Source organism: Lissotriton vulgaris, chromosome 9 (assembly GCF_964263255.1).
Source record: "Lissotriton vulgaris chromosome 9, aLisVul1.2, whole genome shotgun sequence".
NCBI classification, from domain to species: Eukaryota; Metazoa; Chordata; class Amphibia; order Caudata; family Salamandridae; genus Lissotriton; species Lissotriton vulgaris.
The window spans coordinates 1,218,629,526-1,218,645,514 of NC_141697.1; the positions used below are offsets into that span (position 1 = coordinate 1,218,629,526).

The window sequence follows — 15,989 nt, forward strand, 5'->3', positions numbered from 1 at the left end:
GTCAGCCCCACGTGGTCTTTCCGTAAACGAGGCGATAGACCCGGAAATGTGTTCGGTGCGGTACGCATCTTTCGATGAGGCCGTGGCCATTTTGAATCGCCTGGGGCCCGGGGCGCTGATGGCAAAATCTGATATCGAGTCAGCGTTCCGGTTGCTCCCGGTACATCCAGACGATCAGCGTCTACTGGGTTTCATGTTTCAGGGTCAGTATTATATGGATAGATGTATGCCGATGGGATGCTCAATTTCTTGTGCCTATTTCGAGAAATTCAGTAGTTTTCTACAATGGGTCTTCACAAAGAAGACGGGTTTTCAACATGTGATGCATTATCTCGATGATTTTTTGTTCCTGGGGGCAGCCGGGGATCCAGAATGTGGGCAAGCTTTGGCTGCATTTTGTGTTTTAATGAATCAGTTTGGCGTGCCATTGGCACCAGGTAAGACGGTGGGTCCTTCGACTTGCCTCGAGTTTCTGGGGATCGAGTTAGACTCTGGAGAAGGTTGTCTTCGTTTACCAAGTGATAAAGTGTTAAAGTTCAGGGCATCCCTGCAAATGTGTTTGAGTGAAGCTAAGGTTAAGCTGCATCAGTTACAGCAGTTAGTGGGACAGTTGAATTTTGCCCTGAGAGTTATACCTATGGCCCGCCCCTTTTCCCGTTCGATCGCTCAAGCCATGGTCGGATTGAAGGAGGGCCATCATCGCACGAGGCTCTCGGCCGAGGTCCGCCAGGACATGCGCATTTGGTTGGCATTTCTGGCGGATTTCAATGGTCGAGTCGTCTGGAATAAACCAGCCGTGTCCTCTGAGGAGCTGGGGCTGTGGACAGATTCGGCAGGGAGTGTAGGTTTTGGTGCCATTTTCGGTGCTCGATGGTCTGCACAAAAATGGCCAGCATGGTGGCATAACAGTGGACTGACAAGTAACATTGCCTTCCTGGAACTTTTCCCCATTTTCGTGGCCCTGAGAACGTGGCCCGAAGGTTTCAGAGATCACTCTGTGGTATTTTGGTCTGACAATATGGCCGTGGTTGAGTGTATCAATAGTCAGGCAGCACGTTGCAAATGGGTTTTGAGGCTGCTCAAGGAAATCGTATTACTGTGTATGCAACTGAATGTGTTGTTCAAAGCAAGACATGTCCCTGGGGTAATGAACCAGGCGGCTGATGCCCTTTCTCGTTTTCGTATGCAGGCCTTCTGGGGTTTTCTGCCCACAGCGGACCCGGAGCCGGCACCCTTCCCCGAAGCTCTTTGGTCTCTCGGTGCCCCGAACTTCGTAACCTCGTGGGAGAGAGTTTAGCACCCAGGACGAGGAAGGCATATGAAGGGGCGTTCCGGTCCTATTTAGCCTTTTTGGGGACTACTGGGGAGGAGCTTTGGGGCCAGGAGGAAGGGGTTGTGGACTTTCTGATGTCATTACATCTGGCAGGGAAAACGGTGGCCACGGCCCAGAGGCATCGGGCTGCCATTTCCTTTGTTGCTAGGGCTCATGGGATCCAGGACCCGACAGCGTCTTTCGTTGTGCAAAAAGCGCTACGTGGGTGGCAACGCCTTGAGGGTCGCAGAGTAGATGAGAGGCGCCCGATAGGTTGGCCCAGTTATTATCCAGACTCCCTACAACTTGTTCATCTCAGTTTGAGGCAGTGTTATTCCGAGCCGCTTTTACGCTGGCATTTCATGGGGCTATGCGGGTAAGCGAATTAGTGGCAAGGAACAAGCAGGATGTGACGGGAGGACTGTGCGCAGAGCACGTTCAGATCAGAGGTGAGACGATGACTGTCTCGTTTGTGAGGTCCAAAACCGACCAGAGTGGGATGGGTGACTGCATAATTGTACGCAGGATTCCCGGGTCGTCCATGTGCCCAGTGAAGTGTCTAGAGGATTATTTAACACAAAGGATGGCATCATGGGGGGGGACCTTGTTGAGACACGCGGACGCCACCCCACTGACGAGGTTTCAGTTTCAGCGGGTGCTTGCGATGTCGATTACAGCTGCGGGCTTGAACCCGGGTGAATTTGGGACCCATTCCTTTCGGATAGGGGCTGCTACAGAGGCTACAGCAAGGGGTCTGAATGTGGAACAAGTTAAACGTGTGGGGCGTTGGTCCTCCAATTGTTATAAAAGGTATGTGCGTTTGCACATGTTGTGAAGCCGTAATGATGTACTCACGCTTCTTGTTTTTGTTTGGTTTTCAGTTACGCAAGCCTACGAGGCGGGGCGGACTATGCAGTCGACCCAACACCGGGCCAGCGGTCAGACATCACCGGCTGTTAAAAAGGAGGTGTGGGTCGTGGGCCACTCATACGTGAGGCGTGCCGCGGACGTATTCAAGGCAGGTGACATGGTGCACGTGGCTGGGGAATACGGGTACAGTGTGTCCTTCTACGGAAAGGGCGGTCTCTGTATTGACCAGTTCCAATCATTTTTCGAGGGTTTGCTAGGGCGGACGAGGTCACCGCCGTCTGTAGTCATAGTACATCTTGGGGGCAATGATTTGGTCACCACTGGTAGACGACTTCTCCTGGAAGCGATGCTTTCCACTGTAAGTTGGTTAGCGAGGAGAGTTCCAGGGTGCACGATTGCGTGGTCCCATATGATCCCACGAAAAGTGTGGCGGGGGGCTTTTTCGGTTTCTGCTTTAAATCACTCTGTAAGAAAGATTAATAACAAAGTAAGTAGGTTGTTCCGTTCCAATGCACTGCATTCTATCGCGCATGGATGTATTAATGATGACAGTATGTACTTGGGGGATGGTGTTCATTTGTCTCGGATGGGGAATGAGTTACTCATAGGAGACTTCATAGCTTGGCGGAAGACGTTAAACATGACCTTTAGGTAGGAGTGTGGTGGGGGGTCCGGATAGCCGGTCAACTATCCGGACCTGTGGCGGTAAGGTCATGATCGGTGAGCACTAATTGGAAGATCCCTATGAGTGGGCGTCACCCATTACGGATGGGGGCGCTCGGGGGAGGTGGCCATTGGCCCCTCAACGGGGAGGCGGTCCCTTCTAAGGATGGGTCGCCGAAAGGAAAGGGAAGGCGGTCAAGGCCCCTTCATGGGTAGGAGGGGTTACAGCCCCCTCCTGGGGAATTTCCCGGGGCCAGTACGTCTGCGACGGCAGATGTGGTAAGTTGTGTGGGGTTTGGGGGGGGGTCTACGCTACCTTCTAGATACCTCACACGAGTCCTCGTACGACCTTTAAGTGGCGTCGAGTTTTATTGGGGCCCCCGTCAAGTCAAGGGAAATTGGTAGTTGCACTTGAGGTAAGCCTCCGTGCCGCCCCTCTCAAGTGAGGGGGATATGTCTGGGTTAGGGATCTTGACACCGGTTACGACCTTGCCGTTGGCCCTTAAACGTTAGGATGTACAATTTCAAAAGTTAAGTAAATGTTTGGTAGGATGTTAGTTCGGCTAGGAGAACCTTTGTACTAGAGGATATGTTAAGGTTAGCCAAACATCGCAATGTGGTAATGAAATTGTACATAATATGAAACTGTTTATTTTAATGTTTTAATTTTGTTTCATATTTTAATAAATACGGCCCGGGAGGGTCACTCCCTCCCGTCTCCAAAAACTTCAGAACTGTTTCCGGTTTCCCATCCTTGGGGATTGTGTTGAGAGGGGGTGGCGGGTATCTCAGCCATATGGCAAGGGGCGACCAATCGGTCCCCCCGAACGTATGGCAGAGTACCACGATCCCCCCGGGAAGCCATCTTGGGCGGGAGGCGTGTCTCGGCTGGTATGCCCGAAGCGGCGTAGCCGGGGCGCGCCTTTTCCCGCCCTAGAGTGGGTTGGCCTAGACACTGACGCGGCTGGCCACGCCCTTGGGGCAGGCAGGGGCGGGTTTACGCCCGCCCTGAAGACGGATAAAAGGAGGAACAAGACCAGAAAGCATCCTCTTGTTCCTGTGCTCTGAAGCTGCACCTCCTCGCTGCACGTGAGCTCGAGACGGAACGAAGAGCCATTTTTGACCCACCCACCAGCCCCTGAAGACAGCGAGTGGTTTTAAATAAAGTTTGATTGATAATTCTGATTTTCGTTTACAGGTTGCGGTATTATCGTGAAGATTTTGAGTATGCAATAAAGAATGATTGTTTTGTGTTATGTTTTGCAAATAAAGTATTCTGCTTTAGTGTTCATCAGTAGGCATGCTTTGAATAAAGTTGTTGTTGCTACTGTCTGTTATATTTAGTCTTTAGTTATTTAGTTATCATTGTCGTATTTATTTTGGTCGGGCGGTAAGGTCATGATCGGTGAGCACTAATTGGAAGATCCCTATGAGTGGGCGTCACCCATTACGGATGGGGGCGCTCGGGGGAGGTGGCCATTGGCCCCTCAACGGGGAGGCGGTCCCTTCTAAGGATGGGTCGCCGAAAGGAAAGGGAAGGCGGTCAAGGCCCCTTCATGGGTAGGAGGGGTTACAGCCCCCTCCTGGGGAATTTCCCGGGGCCAGTACGTCTGCGACGGCAGATGTGGTAAGTTGTGTGGGGTTTGGGGGGGGGGGTCTACGCTACCTTCTAGATACCTCACACGAGTCCTCGTACGACCTTTAAGTGGCGTCGAGTTTTATTGGGGCCCCCGTCAAGTCAAGGGAAATTGGTAGTTGCACTTGAGGTAAGCCTCCGTGCCGCCCCTCTCAAGTGAGGGGGATATGTCTGGGTTAGGGATCTTGACACCGGTTACGACCTTGCCGTTGGCCCTTAAACGTTAGGATGTACAATTTCAAAAGTTAAGTAAATGTTTGGTAGGATGTTAGTTCGGCTAGGAGAACCTTTGTACTAGAGGATATGTTAAGGTTAGCCAAACATCGCAATGTGGTAATGAAATTGTACATAATATGAAACTGTTTATTTTAATGTTTTAATTTTGTTTCATATTTTAATAAATACGGCCCGGGAGGGTCACTCCCTCCCGTCTCCAAAAACTTCAGAACTGTTTCCGGTTTCCCATCCTTGGGGATTGTGTTGAGAGGGGGTGGCGGGTATCTCAGCCATAATGAACTGATGTTAGCGTGCTCAGGTGGAGCCTATATAGACACTGCACGCGTACTTCTGGATAACAAATGACGCCACCTACCAGCATGCAGGGGTACTGCTCACGAAAAAACTTCAGGATCCAGTATGATGCCAGGGGATCATTCTATGGTAAGGAATCTGTGGCTAGAAGTCTCTATCAGATGACAAATTTCCCCAGATCTGAAGTGCACAAATGCAATGTCTGAACTACATGTATGGAAACAGATGATAAAAAAAGCCTAAATATATGTAGATATTGTTATTAATTTGGCCTTGTAGATCACACAGGTGTTATTTGTATAATTGTGCTACAGAAATGTCATAATTCATTACTACCTTTAAAACAAAGCCAATTTTGGTGAGTATCCAAAAAACAGGTCTATACTCCTTATCATGTATGGAATCCACTTCACGACCTGTCTGGAACATTTGAACTTTAGTCTAAACAATGTGCTTGTATCAAAGAAAAGCATGTACATTCAAGACTAAGGAAGTGCATTCATACTGCATGTACACTCCACATTCACGAGTCAAACGAGTTGTGAATGGACGATAAAAGAAGTCATGTACATTAAAAAAAATACAATATTACATAACTAGAATCTCAGTCTCTGTCATTTAGAGGTCAGTTGAGAACTCACAGTCTACTGGTTCGTCAAACACCCCACCTCCACATGCTCCCCCCACAGCCACCCCTGCCGGATTTAGAGCTCCTCACCATGTAAGCAGGTATCTCTTTGCTGAAACTGCATCACCCAGTACGATGGACGCTCTTTTTTGTAAAGCTGAATGCAGTTTTAATGAAATGTTACTGTTACTAGCTTGGTATTTATTTTGTTGGAACCCGTACTCTTCCCTAAAAACATAGGTGTGTTGCTGAAAATGAAAAAAGAATTTACCATGGCACAAAAACATTTCTCCTAGTGCATCAGGACATTTCAGTCTTTTCCTGCCTGGGAAAGATATGCGCAGAGTGGCACTCCCAGGCAGAGGAAAACAAGTCAAGAGGTGAACTAACAAGGCTATTGCACTTTCGCCAATGTGGCACGGAGCCCTGTGGTGGACGGGACACAGGATCAAGGATTTCTCGACCAGCAGTGCTTAATATGAGCCAGTGTTTGCAGGGGTGGCCCACCGGCACTCATTGTTGGGGACTTAAAACTTTGATCCAGAGCAAGAGAGAGAAAAAAAGCCACACAAAAAGGGAAAGAAAGAAAGTGGATAAACCAAGGGAGAATGCAGGGATGAAAAAGAACCTGAAGAAGTGAGATAAAGAAGCAGGGTGTGGTTGGTGGTGGGTGAAAGAGGCATGAGATAGAATCAAGAGTACGCTGCTTTGGTATTCAGCACCCCGCTCTTTCGATGGCTGCGGAACTTCTGAACAAAAGCACCGCCATTTATTCTTTTACAAATTAAGCACTGCTGACAGTTGAGCCCGCTGACGTCTACTGTTGGAATCGTGGCTGCTCCTCCATCCATAAACGAGTTGGGCATGTTCTACCAAACAGTAAATGAACTGAACCCAACCGCATGAAGTTAAGAACATTTCTGTAAAGTGAACTTTCAGACTTGTCTTCAGCTGAGATTATCTAGGCTAAATCCCCTTCAGGTAGGAACACAAGCAGGTCCAGGGTGCAGCTGCTCATGTTCCCCCATATGGCTAGTCTCAGTCTACAATGGCACAGTGGGCAATAAAGAATGGCCCCTAACTATTCAAAAGGAGCTAAGGTCAGGGCTTTAAGTGGGCCGGGTCTCACCGGTGCTAAGCCCCGGAGTTTTTTAAAAGGGGGCTCGAAACGGGTCTCTATCGGCTCTGTTTTGTGTCCTGGCACATGCGGTCCATTTTTTACTGGACTGCAGTGACTGCAGGCACATCGGTGTGCGCATGCTCACACTGCACACTTCTCACTAGTGTGCGCGTGCTCACACTGCTCACTTCTCACTAGTGGAGAAGTTACGGCATGACGTCATGTCAGGTGAGAGTTGTAGGGGAAGGGAAATCCTATAAAGAGTCATTTTCTCTCTGGATTTCCTTTCTCTTTTTGAAACGCAGGAGCAGCAACATTGTTGTTGTCTCACCAGGGCTTTAAGTGGAAGCTTGTTAAATATTATGTACAAGCCATAGTCACTGCTTATTTATCTTATGCAACTAACAACCATTGACAAAGCCAATAGTCCTGACTTGTAGGTATGATGTTACTTGTTGTATCATATATCTGGATGCAATGACAAATAGCAAAATAAAAGTCAGATGGGACACTATGCTAAGCACAGATTTTTAGCTAACGTGTTTTAAGCCACACCCTTGATTATATTGGCCACGCCCCTTTGAGAGACCCCCCCTGCCCTGGCTAAGGGTACTAGATGTGGAGACTACAATGCCTAAATCTCAAAGGAATGAAATGAGGTAAGGTGCTTTAAAAAAATCCTATAATAATGGTTTTTAAAACTCTTGACTGCCCCAGAATAATCTCCCGTGCACTAAAACACGCAACATGTCACCGCGTATTAATGGGGGCAACATGGGATTTTGTACAGTGCTGAGAAATTCTTTTTTTTTAAACACCTCCACTGGTGAGTTTCAGTTCTTCTGAGACCTTACACCTTAATGATAAGCAAGGCACAATTTTCTTATCAGGGTACACCCAACATCCAAGGGACAAAATAAAGGAGGAAAAATATTATTACATTCTCAAAAGGTCAGCTAACCATAGGCAAAATCGTTTTTAGCAGGAATAAAAAGTAAACCTGAACAATTGTCATTGATTTTTACTTTTTTTTCATAGTAGGTCTGATAAATTAATTTAAGAGTGGTCACCAAACACTCTTGATATTTTTGGCATTATCCAGCTAGTCGTATATCTTTGACAAGGAAAGTCAATAATAATTGTTGTACTGTGACTGGCTAACTCTGCACTAAAACAAGCAACCAAAGATACCATACAATAGATCATGTTAACTTAAAACCAACTGCAGCACTGACTTGAAAGCTAAGAGGGGAGATGGTTCTAGCTGTGGTGAGGTCTCCTTGTTCTAGGTATGGTGGGGCCTCCTTGTTCTAGGTATGGTGGGGTCTCCTTGTTCTAGGTATGGTGGGGTCTTCTTGTTCTAGGTATGGTGGGGTCTTCTTGTTCTAGGTATGGTGGGGTCTCCTTGTTCTAGGTATGGTGGGGTCTCCTTGTTCTAGGTATGGTGGGGTCTCCTTGTTCTAGGTATGGTGACGTCTCCTTGTTCTAGGTATGGTGACGTCTCCTTGGTGGTATTCGAACCTGCAGAATTATGGTTTAGGGATGGATTTTGACACTGATTAACATTGCGGTTTTTAGGGCACGGTCTTCCTGGCTAGTATTTGGTCAGAATTCGGAAGGTTCTAGGTCACAGTCGCTTGGATGGTAACAAGGTTCATGCATAGTTTTCAGTGACCTGATCTCTTCATAGTCTTCTCGTTCCCTTGAGAGTCTCACTGGATTGTTGCGGTCCCACAACCAAAGTCGATGCACCTAGAGATCAATGTTCAAACAGCGCCAGGATCACTGGATCCTGTGGTCCGCCGCAGTCTGCCTCATGGCGGCCCATTGGTATCTTTCCGTCTCAGGGTCCTCAGGTTCTGAGCAGTGCTCAGAGCTGGTCGAGTGGTGGAATGTGGAGTGTAGCTAGTGCATGGTGTAGAACTTCTTGTACTCCTTTCATCAGCTGCAGTCGAGCAAACATCTGACTGAACAGGTGTGTCAACGGCTCCTGCAATGGGACAAATGCATACTTTATCTTTGCCAAGTAAATATTTATATACACTGGTTTTCACTAATCAGTAATGCCACCCCACAAATTATCCAATTATCAGGGCCAGGAACTACTATTAAAACCTTTGCTATCAAGAGGCAGAGCCTGTGTCTTCGGCTCCAGCAGTGTGAAGGAAAGGGTACTGAGTTTCTTTAGTTGTTATTTAATTATTTAAACCTTGCAGACAGATGAAAGAGGAGACGTAGATTCAACATCAGTTAAACATGGATGTGGTTGTTAGCACTCAAAAGTGATTGAGAATGAAGAGACTGGCTCTTCCATGAGAACAGGTTACATAGCCTTGGATCCTGAATGGAGACTCGCCTGCCACCACAATCTTTTATTATACTTTTCAGAACTTATGAAATCACTTATGTGTCAGCCCCTCAACTTCTGCAACTTATAACATTTTTAGACCCATGTTCTGATCAGAAACTCAAAAGGTTTATATCCAGTATATCTGCACCTTTTACGATGTCCTTGAACTGTGACATCACTTTTTCAATAAACTCTGAAGGCCAATGACTGCTGAGTATCGTGGGACTGCAGTTACCCAGCATAGGTGGATAATGGTTGCCCATTTCAATTAATGGAGTTTGAAACAGCTCTGAGAACACTTGCCTCTGCTCCAGCAATGAGAAATACACTCATCAATGTGGTACAAATGCAGGAACAAAGGCTGCAAAGGTCTTAGTCAGCAGAGCCTTGACAGCACATCCCAGGGTGCAGTGGTTTGACCCTCCATTCCTTCAACTTGCATGGCAGAGTTCAGTATGAAAGGTTTTTAAACTGCCAGCTGCAGCACGACCCATACGGCTGGATGTATGAAAGTGCAAAGTACAAAAGAAGGGTGAAATGAAGCAACAAGCATCCAAGATCGTATGTATAATCTAAAGAGTTATCTGGTCTTGCATAGTGAACCCCTTTTTGGGTGGTCACCCCCAGTTTTTCATTTTTTGGGACTCGCTTGCTGGTAATCTTGAACTCTAACACTGGGACTCAGCTTCACCAGTTCCCAGCGTCCTAAAATATGTAGAAGGACATAGAATATGGTGCAGAAAGACACCCATGGCATGGGAAGTTATATGCCACTTGTGGACAGCAGCACCTACTGTGCCATCCACGACAGTGGCAAAGACAGCATGCCGCCAAGCCTACTCTAACAGCAGCGCCTTGATCCCCAGGGCCGGCCCTAGGCATTGGCGGTATGGGCAGCTGCCCAGGGCCACGCGCTCAGGGGGCCCCGCAGTTGCGGGGAATAAATGGTAATGGAAACAGAAGCACTGCACGCGCACAGCACAGTGCTGCACTCTCTCACAGGGCCCCAGGCAGTAAGACAGAGGCAGGAAGGGAACTAGTCCGTCACTAGTCTGCGCACGCACGCACGGTGAACCCTGCTACGCAGACCTGTCAAAATGACCCTCCTGAAAGGCAGCAAAACCTGATTTAAAATATTAAACAAGTAAAACCTAAGTTCACCTTGCTACTCACATGGTAGTATGTAATATTAGGAATGGTGCTGTAGTAAAAACGCTACACAACTGAAAGTTAAATAAGCTCCTTTGTTATGCGAACAAGCGATCTGAGTCTTCCAAGCAACTGATTTCTCCAACTGTAATAGCTCACATTCTAACTTCAACATTCCACGTTCTACTGAGGTCATTAATACCTCTACACATGTTTCCCCCCATGACAAGGGCCCAAAACAAAATGGTCACCGGTCAGGCTGCAGCTGGAACATAGCAAATTTCAAAGTACTGATTATACATGTTAATCTATAACTATGGCTTCCGGTTTTATGGTATTTTTTGTTTTACATTTTTGTCTGTATTTATTTTTTGTCAACTCTATCTGTATTTATTATGGGTTTTGTGAAAAAAATAAAGCCGAAACTGGTATATTGCCACATTTATGTAACCAATAAATGTGCAGACATGTTTCAATGCCTACCAGGTTTCAGTGATATGAACACCCCCAGAAGATAAATCAACGCACTTATATGAAAATATCCACATTTCAGTATCAGCCTTGTGCATATATACTGCTGTTTAAGCCTCTTTACTAAAATCCTTTCTTTTTTTTAAAACCCTTACCCATCAATCCACACAGTTATTGGCCTGGCAGTCATTGCAAAGTGTATTTAGAATCACTCAAAAAACACCCAATTTCCGTTTTTATCCACATTTAAAAATAAATACAGACAAGAAAATAACTGGTTTTCTGTCTGTATTTATCTGTAGAAATCAGTGAAAACAGGGAGCCTTATCTATAACTTTGTAATAGCTACAGACTCAATTCAAAGAATGATTGTTATTTAACAAAAATCCGAGCTAATGGGTAAGTTGGATTTTCATTTTCTATACGGGAAAGGTTTGTTTTAATAAAGGGACTGTCATGTACCTGAAGCTGCTGGCTAATTTCCACTAGCTCTTCAGCAACTGCGCATACGGTGCTTGACCTGAATTAGGCGTGAAACCTCTATCCCAGGCAAGAGACAATGGCCTGGGAATGGGGAGGTGTTTTCTTCCCCTAGCAGCAAGACCCCTTGAGGTGGTCCCAGCAACTTAATTTACTTCAAAGGGGCCTTCCATGTCACAAGTGAATATTAGGTGACTCGTGGAATGGTTCCAGCTTTTAACCCCCTAGTCAGGCAGGCACCAAAGCCGGTGGGAGAAAAGCTACCGCCAGAACCGGTTTTGAGTGACCACAGAGGTGGGGGATGCTCATTTTGCGCATATACTAAGCCAGCCTTCTACATGCGGTATTTGTAAGTGGGTGCGAGATGCGTGTTCAGTCTTGGATAGGGGAAAAGGAAATCTGAGAAGTGGCACCTGATTGAACACAACTTACCCCGAGAATGTGGACCCGGTTATAGTAGGAGCTGAAATCCATGCTAAGGTTCACCAGGAACTTGCAGACCTGAAAGACAAGAGGGACATTATTCCAAGCAGGCTCAGCATATGGATCTACGGACATAGTTTTAGGGAGGCATCTCAATAGTAGAAGGACCATAAGATAAAGCATTTAGCCCCCACTAGAAGGAACCCAATTTAGCTTGAAGGCCATCACCTTTGACAATGATAGTGATCCGCCAAATGAATGAATGAATACTCTTTTCTATAGCGCTTGGCTACCCTGAGGCATCCCAGCGCTGTTAGACCAGAGGACTGGTTGGAGACAATCAATGGAACAGAAATGTCTTCAGTCGCTTCCTGAAGGCGAGATTGTTACTTTCAAGCCTGATGTTATCTGGGAGATTGTTCCAGCACCTGGCTGCTAGAAAAGAGAGCTGGCGACCACCCATTCGGGCTCGCTTCACCCTTGGTACCACCAATAATAAGTTACGCTGATTAGATCTCAAGGATCTAAGAGACTGGTGTTACTGTCACAAATACACTGCTTTATGTCAATGCTTACATTTTTAGGGTTTTTCCAAGCTCACCAAATGTCGGCAAGCTCGAAAACTGAGGCACAGAGACAATGCAAGTGAGGGAATCTTGGAACAGAAAGACACCAGCTTAGCCAGAAAATCACATAAACCTGGTGGCACGTGCAGAAAATTATTTTTGTAAGACGTTATACCGGATTGATAAATATAGAATTATCTAAAGAATGCATGACCTGATATAAAGCATCAGGCAGCAGCCAAAAGACAGCTGTACAAAAACCATTAACCCATTTCATGAGGGTCTCCTGGAATCATGAAGAGGGGGGGTGGGGAGACTACGTATTGCAAAGGAGTGTTCGCACCGCTTCTGTGTGCGCTGTGATCCGGATTCCTTTAGTAGCAAACTGCAGCTGTGCAGACTGGCCGAGCAGTTCTGGGAATGGAAGGATATAGTTGAACAACAGCAGCCATTCACCCTGTTCAAGAAAGTTCAAGATATTAGACAGGAACAAACATTCTGGATATTTAAAGAAGACTCCTGAACTCGTTCACGAACACCACAATCCTTTCCTTCATCATAGTCATTTATTCATCACAATCTTCCCTCTTGATTGTACACACTGGCCATCACAGCACACCATGCAACCAGCCTGTGATAAGTGGCACAACACTGGGCAGACCTTTCTATCGCTTTCAAGTAGAATTTTATTTTCATTATTTTATTTCCAGTTCCTTCTTATAAAACAGAACAAGGGGCCCGATTCACAGAACTAACTTAAGACAAAATCCTAAACTTACAACTTTTGCTATTCACAGAAGTTAGGATTTTGTTTTAAGTTTGTTTTAAGACAGACTTAAGACAGACTTAAGACAAAATCCTAACTTAAGTCTGTCTTAAGTCTGTCTTAAGACAAACGTAAGACAAACTTAAGACAAAATCCTAACTTCTGGGAATACCAAAGCAAGTTTAGGATTTTGTCTTAAATTAGTTCTGTGAATCGGGCCCAAGGTACCGAAACTATTATCAACACACAAAAAAAACTCACAAACTTTGGGACGGCCCTAAAGTGCAATGAATGCTTTGGTATCTTTTTAGAGCCACAGCAACAAATAATGGATGGAATGCTGAGTAAATCAAACATTCATCACCAGTCAAGAAATCTGGGTTAAATTCATCATTCTTTTGCTCACTAAGCCACCCCAGTTTGGTCCAAGCCATATGCAAATTAAGTTTTAACCCTTCTTCCCATGAGAACAGTCCAGCCCGGACTGCCCAGATGGGTCCTCACTGGACTGGAAACAAGCATCCTGGGTCGGTTTCGGGGTTTTACCCCTCATCAGCCTTGCTAGCTTAAATCCAGTGGCGCAGTGAGCACAGGACCCACGTCTGGGCATGCCCTTCCCACTTAGGTCGACAAAAGCAAAAAGAACAAGTAATGGATGGAATACTGAACAAATCAACATTCACCCCTAGTCACAGATCTGGGATTAATCCATTGCTTTTTTTGTTCACCATGCCACCCCAGTTTGGACCCAGCCATATGCAAATCAGTCTTGACCCTGCTCCTCATGGGAACAGTCCTCACTGGACAAGAAACAAGCATCCTGGGACCGGTTTCTGGGTTTTACCCCTCATCAGCCTGGCTGGCTTGAAGGTTGAGGTTTCTTTCTGAGCACAATAGAGATGAAGGCTTGCGTAATCCCACTGCAACGCATCTGTGCATAGCTCCTCAACATAAAAGCGGAATCTGGAGGAGCACATGGTGGGCGAGGAGTAACAGAGGCAACGAGAAGCAGAATACAACCATCAGAAAGTGGAGAGACACTGACAGGACATGGCCAATAGGGAGGTACAAGGGAATGAACACACTGGAATATACTAAAAACTATTATGATTGACAGGCAAGTGAGCTGCTGCCGAAACATGGATGTGCAAAAAGGTAAGGAAAGATGCAGGGAGTGGGAAAGAGGAGATTGGAAGTGAAGAACAACATACGGAGGACCAGTAAGCACCACACATATGAACAAGGAGCTTCAGAAATGAAAAAGCAAGTACAGCATGAAACCTGGAGATAACATGTAAGCATCACAAAAGAGACTGGATTAAAAGGAGGAGGAAGAGGAAAATAAAACAAACAGTAGGGAAAGGCCAGGAAAGAGCAAAGAATCCTCAAAGCAGCAAATATCACAGATGGAAGAGAAGCAATGTAAGAGGTTGGAAAGAAGAGGACGCTAGTCTCCCATAGGGCTACAACAAGGCACAGGTAAAGATCCAATATTCGATGCCAGAGGCAGAAGGAAGGTGTTCCGCTTTCCGCTAGCCTACAGAACAGATGCAGTTAAGCAAAGCTGGTATTAAGTGGACCTGAGACATTTAGAGATGGGGATTACGACTGCTTGAATTCCGTGAGATTGTTGCCCAGACCCAGGGATGGCCATCTCCAATGGCTGAGCATGGTGTGGCTTACTGGATGTTGAAGACTTGTCTAACTAGGACCTGTTCTGGATGTTTCCTAAACATCAGGAGAAGGGTTGTGCTTGTAGGGCTGACTGTACAAGAGTTATAGACCGGACTGCGCACAGGACCTCCATGTTTGATCCACTTGACCAACGGTTGGCAGATTGTCAGGCCGGCTTGCTGGCAACAGTGAGCAGGAAGCAGCCTATCTGAGCCTGGCCCAGGAAGACCTTGCATGCATGCATATTCAAGGTTAGAACATTAGAATGCTGTGATCCCGAAGGAGACCGTGGGTAAATAATGGCTGCCACAGCTCTTCTGGTCCAACAGAACAATGCTTCGCTTTCTGTTCATCTCTGTTTGAGTTGGAACCTCTTGCTGTCAATGGGCGTGATGTTCTTTGCCTCTGGCTAGTCCTATCACAAGATGTCCTCTCTCCGCATACAGTCACTCCCCTGAGGCTCGGGAACTATAATTTAGTGTCTGGGCAGGTAATGACCAGAGCAGCACTCAAATGCCAGCATCTTTTTGTCCCAAGATCAGCTCGTGCATCCGACTCTGCTCCCAGTGAGATGAGGATGTGCGTCCGACTCTACTCCAGATTAGATGAATTTGTGCGTCCGACTCTTCTCCCGGTGAGAGGAGCTCACGCGTCCGACTCTACTCCCGGTGAGAGGAGCTCACGCGTCCGACTCTACTCCCGGTGAGAAGAGCTCACGCGTCCGACTCTACTCCCGGTGAGAGGAGCTCACGCGTCAGACTCTACTCCCGGTGAGAGGAGCTCACGCATCAGACTCTACGACTCAACTCCCGGTGAGAGGAGCTCACGCGTCCGGCTCAACTCCCGGTGAGAGGAGCTCACGCGTCAGACTCTACTCCCGGTGAGAGGAGCTCACGCGTCAGACTCTACTCCCGGTGAGAGGAGCTCACGCGTCAGACTCTACTCCCGGTGAGAGGAGCTCACGCGTCAGACTCTACTCCGTTGAGAGGAGCTCACGCGTCAGACTCTACTCCCGGTGAGATGAGCTCACGCGTCCGACTCTACTCCCCGTGAGATGAGCTCACGCGTTCAACTCTATTCCCAGTGAGATGAGCTCACGCATCTGACTCTACACCCAGTGAGATGAGCTCACGCATCCGACTATACTCCCAGTGAGGTGAGCTTGCGCATCCTGCTCTACTCCCGGTGACATGATCTTGAGCGTCAGACTCTACTCCTGGTGAGATGAGTTTGTGCATCCGGCTCAACTCCCGGTGACATAAGCTGGTGCGTTAGACTCTACTCCCGGTGAGATGAGCTCACGTGCCCAACTCTACTTCCGGTGAGATGAGCTCACGCGCCTGACTCTAC

The 15,989-nt window shown here is 47.0% G+C and overlaps 1 protein-coding gene across 1 annotated transcript in view; it reads right to left on the reverse strand.

Moving 5' to 3' along the window:
- Positions 1 to 7,763: 7,763 nt before the first annotated feature.
- Positions 7,764 to 15,989, reverse strand: part of DALRD3 (DALR anticodon binding domain containing 3) — a 128,708-nt gene continuing 120,482 nt past the window's right edge. The window contains exons 11-13 of the mRNA XM_086939322.1: positions 12,543 to 12,656; positions 11,643 to 11,711; positions 7,764 to 8,750 (exon numbers count right to left, since the gene is read on the reverse strand). Coding sequence (XP_086795448.1) covers positions 8,631 to 8,750; positions 11,643 to 11,711; positions 12,543 to 12,656 — 303 coding nt within the window. The 3' untranslated portion in view covers positions 7,764 to 8,630. The remainder of the gene's footprint in view (positions 8,751 to 11,642; positions 11,712 to 12,542; positions 12,657 to 15,989) is intronic.